This window comes from Alligator sinensis, unplaced genomic scaffold (assembly GCF_000455745.1).
Source record: "Alligator sinensis unplaced genomic scaffold, ASM45574v1 scaffold839_1, whole genome shotgun sequence".
Classification (NCBI taxonomy): Eukaryota; Metazoa; Chordata; order Crocodylia; family Alligatoridae; genus Alligator; species Alligator sinensis.
In genome coordinates, this window is record NW_005841885.1 from 1,032,718 (window position 1) to 1,038,240 (window position 5,523).

The window sequence follows — 5,523 nt, forward strand, 5'->3', positions numbered from 1 at the left end:
ATAAACAGTAGAACTACTGGTTTAACAGGAAGAGATGTTCTCTAAATGTTCAGTGTTGTATACAGTTTCTATTTAATTTCCTAATGCTTTGATAACGATGACTTGCTCCTTCCTGGGACACATGCTATACACTTGGAATTGTCAGAGGTTAAGATCATTGGAGATTGACTAATACTATATAGTTTTACTGTACTGTAAGGAAACCTGCACCCCACTAGTTAACACCACCAGTAATATTTCTCTGCAAAATTTCTAAAGTGAAAGGAATAGTTTCTCTTTGTGTTGTTCCGGGTTAGATTACAAACTCTGGGGTCAGTTCCCTGGTCAAGCATGCAGTGTGTGTGGGTGCATATATGGGGGAGGGTGGGGTGTGCATGCCATGCAAGAATAAATCCAGCAGCCCGTGGCTCTTTTATGGCAGTCACCCAGTGGTTATTAACATTAACCCAGCCCACATATTGAACTTCAGACCAAGGAATCTAATCTTTTGTCTCTCTTTCAGAGGCACAGAGGATGTAGTTTCCCCTCATGGAATACCACTGGACCTTCTCGACAGGGTAATGATTATTCGAACCATGCTGTACACGCCACAGGAAATGAAACAGGTAAGGGTTTGGGGGTTTTTAAGATCCAGCTAGACAAAGCCTTGCCTGGAACAATATAGTTGAGGATGGTCCTGCTTTGAGTTAGGGGTCTGGACTAGATTACTTCCTGAGGTCCCTCATTTTCTTTTATTTAAACAAGTCTTGAAAAAGTCTTTGGAACTGTGGCTCGTTAGGATTAAGAACGAGCACTGTCCTGGGCATGGTATTGTAATGTAGTTTGACCTCTACTTGGACAACAGTCTGCTCCCAGAACCTTGTCTGTACCATGTAACCTCCTATATAAGTAGTACTTCATTGCTGTTCTGCTTTATTTTTTCCTGGATGACCAGTATTGGATTAGTATCATCTGAATCTTCTGTGCCAAATGGCCATATTGGTAAATTGTCTGGAGCTTGAAAGTGACACCCAACTTATGTAAAATGGTGTGGATTGCTGCTACACTTATCTCTGATATGGATTTGCTGCCTGCAGAGTCTGTGTGCTCCAGCAGCCTGTCCTGTGTCTCAGTATAAGAAGTAGCGCTGCAAGCTGGGCCTTCTTGCTTCCACAGGCTGCACCTGCATATTAAAGATGAGAGGAGCTGTGGTGCACAACCCTGTGGACTGTTTTTCTGCCACCATTGCACTAGCTGGACTTTCTATAGCTTTTAACCATACAGGTTCTGCATTCTAAAACAGCGCAGTAAACCTCTTCACACTTCTGGGTCAGGCTTGGGAGTGTAAGCACAGCAAGGATGTGTTGTAGCAAAACATTTCTGAATGCCCAAGACTTTCCTGTGGGGCCACTGCAATGTATTATGTATTGATTATAATCCTTGGGTGCCATTATGATGCATCGTGTCAAAGATCCCCCTCATTAGCGTCTCAATACTGTGAAGTGACACGATACAGGAGCCATTATGGTTTATCATGTCAATTCTTTGTATTATTTAAGAGATAGTGTCAATGGAGGAGAGCGTTGTCACAAGATAATAGTCTCCCGCTGCTGGATAAGTGCCAAGGTGAAGCTGAGGCATTTATCGCATATAAACGTAGAGGCAAAGCCTCGTTTCATTTGGTATGAGGAGGCTTTCTTGGATCACGGTTTCAAGTTATACTCAAGATGATTTCTGAGCACCTGAAAGAATAGCTAAAGCACTTCAGCGTAGATTAAAGTAGAAGTGGCCAGAGGGTACAGTAATACAATTGGGTTTTATCTGTACATTAAGCCAGTTTTAAAGTTTGACTTTCACTCAAAACCTGGGGATTCACTGAGGGATGCTACTGTGTCCTGGACTTATCCCTATTGTACCTAGATTTTCTGGGCACAAAGGGCGAGGCAAGGTAGTGGCAGCATGTCCTTTGAATTGCCCTGCTTTTGTTGAATTAAAATCATTCTTAACACTGTAATGTAGTTTATCATAAAATAAACTACTGTGTGCTGTGCTATCGTACTGGACACACTCAAATTATCCTTGTAGACTATTAAGTGATTAAAGACCTAATTTATGAACTCTCTATTTTCAGAGGAGCCGTGTGATGGCTCTTCATGATTGGGAGGGGAGGAAGGTGGAGAGGAAGAGCTGTAGTAAAACTTCTGTTTTTAAAGCCAAATATTAAAGCTCACAGATTATGCTCTTTTATACCCTGACACACAGTGCTAAATGTTTCTGTAATTAGATAATCCTGCTTTCCCCAGTATAATAGTCTTGCTTAATGAGTCCTACTTGGACATGGAGCTTGGCGCACAAACTGAGGGTGGAATTTACTTTGTGTCACTTTTTTGAGTTTGCTTGCTGCTTTTTTTTACCTTTCATGCTAGAAGGTGGTGGCTTCCACAGACCATGCCTTCTGCACAGAAATGACCCTTTTTGCCCTCACAGGATCAAGCATCGAACATTCTTTGTGTGCCACAGTTGATTTTAATCACAAAAAACAGTTTGTGGAAATTTTAACTTGGATGCATTCAAAAATGCACCTGCACAATTTTTTTTTGTCTTGGTAATACGGATAATGCTAAGCGATGTAAGATTACTGCATCTTGTGTACATTTTAAAACTATAATCAGAGATCATAAGAATGCCAAATATCTTCATTCTACCTGGATGAGGAGAAAATCCACTTTAATATGGACTTTAATGTAGTGGCAGTGTTCTGTTCTGTTCAGCTTCTGCATATGTACTTGTACTTGGATAGTAAGGGGGCATAACTGGAACTTTTTTCCTGGTCTTGAACTATTTTACCTGAAATACTTCCCTTACCCTTCCATAACACCTTTTTTATATGTATTTGCTGTCTTTAATATCTTGATTCTTGCTTGCTTGGTAACTTAGCAGAACCTAGCCCAAGATGAAAGTTTAAAAACACAATTTTTAAATGTTGTATTAACCTAGATTAGCACTTCAAGGTGTGGTATTTCTGGGAAGGGTCTGTGTTGAACAGCTGTATCTGGAAGCTTGGAGAAGTGAAGTTTAGTTGATTTACAAGTCGGAAAAAAATTTTAAGGTTGCCATTCATAATAAATATTCTAAAAACTGCTTCAGATTGTAATGTTACGAGTAGAACTTTCTGCCATGTCAAATTCCCCCCTTCCCACAACCCTGACTCCCCCCCCAGTGCATTTTTATGGCTTTAATTTAAACGAGTGCTTCTTGATATCTTGTTTACAAAGCTGCCAAAGTGAAAAATACCTGTATTATATGAGGCTTGCAGTTCCAGAGTTATCTCAGCACTACAACACAACATCATTATCCAGTCTGCCCCTTATCACTCAGCTGGTAATACGGACTGCAGGGAGACTTGTGCCACTTTTGTTACAGCTTTATACGCTCAGGCTTATTGGCGATATCTTGCTCTCCAACTTTACAAAGATCTTCAAACTGGTACAAGCTAGAGACTGTTCTTGAAAGATTAGATTCTTCCCAGTGATTTTTTTGTGGGGGTAGGTGAACCTTATAAAGAAACTTTTTGATTTATTTTACCATCTTGTTTATCAAGTGAATAAAAAGTATGTTGTGGAGTGAGCAGCAGAGGGGAAAGCATAGCTTTCCATAGGGTTTGTCAGAGGACTGTGCTTTACAGCAGTAACTATATAGTGCACAACTGGGTTGGGAGATCAGTGTAGCTCTGTGTTTCTGTGTTCACAGGGCTCTACCTGCCTTTGTTAATGGCTGAGCATGTAGTAAGCATCACCTATATAAGCTTTTATTTTCTGATTCTAATTAACAAGAATACTTAAGTCTTTCAGAATCACCATAAATTTTTACCATGCCACATAGTCGCACTCATCTGCCACATACAGTGATATGCAATAGAAAAAAAATATTATATTGCCTGTTAAAAGTCAGTCATTCTGGATGACTTAGAAATGTGCCTGTCTGCCTTTAAAGCGGATACTCTAGGGGTAAAATTAAATTAGCAGCGTATCCAGTTTGTGCAACCTATTTCTATGAGCTCAAAAGCCTGGCATTTACTATTGTTCACATTACTTGACTGATGCAGCTTCATTTAGTCACCTTATTTAACCAAACAGATCATAAAACTTCGTGCCCAGACAGAGGGAATTAACATTAGTGAGGAAGCCCTAAACCATCTAGGAGAAATTGGTACCAAGACAACCTTAAGGTAAGCAGGACTTATTCCATTGTTTTTCCTTTTGCATCGTGGAGCAACTGGGTGGGGAAACACCCTGGGATAATAGACTTTCTTCCTGATTCAGGGGTGAAACTTAGTTGCTGTACAGTGACATTTAGCTAGGTAAGAGTGGCACTGAACTTAATGAAAGGGGTTGTCCTTCCATTTTCTCCCAATGTTGGGGTGCACTGCTGCCTTTTTATACCTTTGGTATTGAGAGATCTGCTTATGAATATGTCAGTGTTACCTATACCCTTTTTGGAGTTTACTCTAATGTACTGGATTGTAACTATTAAATCAATCTTATACTCTTCCTGCATTTGATCATAGGTATGCTGTGCAGTTACTGACCCCAGCTAACCTGCTTGCCAAGATTAATGGGAAAGACAGCATTGAGAAGGAGCACATTGAAGAAATAAATGAACTTTTCTATGATGCCAAATCCTCCGCAAAAATCCTGGCTGATCAACAAGAAAAGTATATGAAATGAAGTAGCTTGTTGCATGGCTCTTAACCCTTTCCAAGAGTTTGGTTAATTATTGCAAAAGAAATGTTCATGGTTAATCTCTATTGGAACAGAAAATAATAGAAAAATACAAGTAAAAATATTTCATCAAGACAGTTGGCTGTTCAGTATTCATCCTGTGCTGGCAAGCAATAAGATGCTTCCTGATGCCTACAATGTCTTAGTTTCCCTCATATTATGAGTATAAAAGAAATAGATATACATGCCCATTGTTTTGTTTGTCCTTTAGATTTGGTTACAAAAGTACTCTTGATAAAAGCTGATGCTTGATAACTTTATTTTCTTTATGAACTTTTTTTTTAAAATAGTGTGGACAAAAGTCGTTCCTTTTAATAAAAGAGGTGTGTTTTTTTTTTTTAACTGAAGTTTGTTTGAAGTGATTTATAATAAAATATTTCAAGAATTTTTGTGGATTTTCCTGTGTGCTAACCTACCTGAAGAAATGTCCTCCTTTCTTTTGACTTCAGTAAATTAAAGTTAAGGAAAAGAAAACTGGAAAAGCAAAATAGAAAAAAATAGATCTTATACCACTGATGCTTTATAACATGATGTTCCATTATTTTAGAAACATCAAGAATATAAAATTGTGGGTTTTAGAAATTTTTTTCTGAACACACATATTTATATTCTATTTTTTCTGAACCTAAAATACAGAGTGCTAATTCTCTCAAGCATGTTTCAAAACCCTGGGTTTATTTGAAGACCTAGGGCCGGGATTCTCAAACCCCAGGCCACGGCCCAGTGCCGAGCTACATGGCTCGGCTGCTGGACTGGAAGTAGT

The 5,523-nt window shown here is 39.0% G+C and overlaps 1 protein-coding gene across 1 annotated transcript in view; it reads left to right on the top strand.

The window, feature by feature from the left end:
* Window positions 1-5,122, top strand: part of RUVBL1 (RuvB like AAA ATPase 1) — a 19,878-nt gene extending 14,756 nt beyond the window's left edge. The window contains exons 9-11 of the mRNA XM_006017770.3: window positions 503-605; window positions 4,116-4,207; window positions 4,547-5,122. Coding sequence (XP_006017832.1) covers window positions 503-605; window positions 4,116-4,207; window positions 4,547-4,706 — 355 coding nt within the window. The 3' untranslated portion in view covers window positions 4,707-5,122. The remainder of the gene's footprint in view (window positions 1-502; window positions 606-4,115; window positions 4,208-4,546) is intronic.
* The last annotated feature ends 401 nt before the right edge of the window (window positions 5,123-5,523 follow it).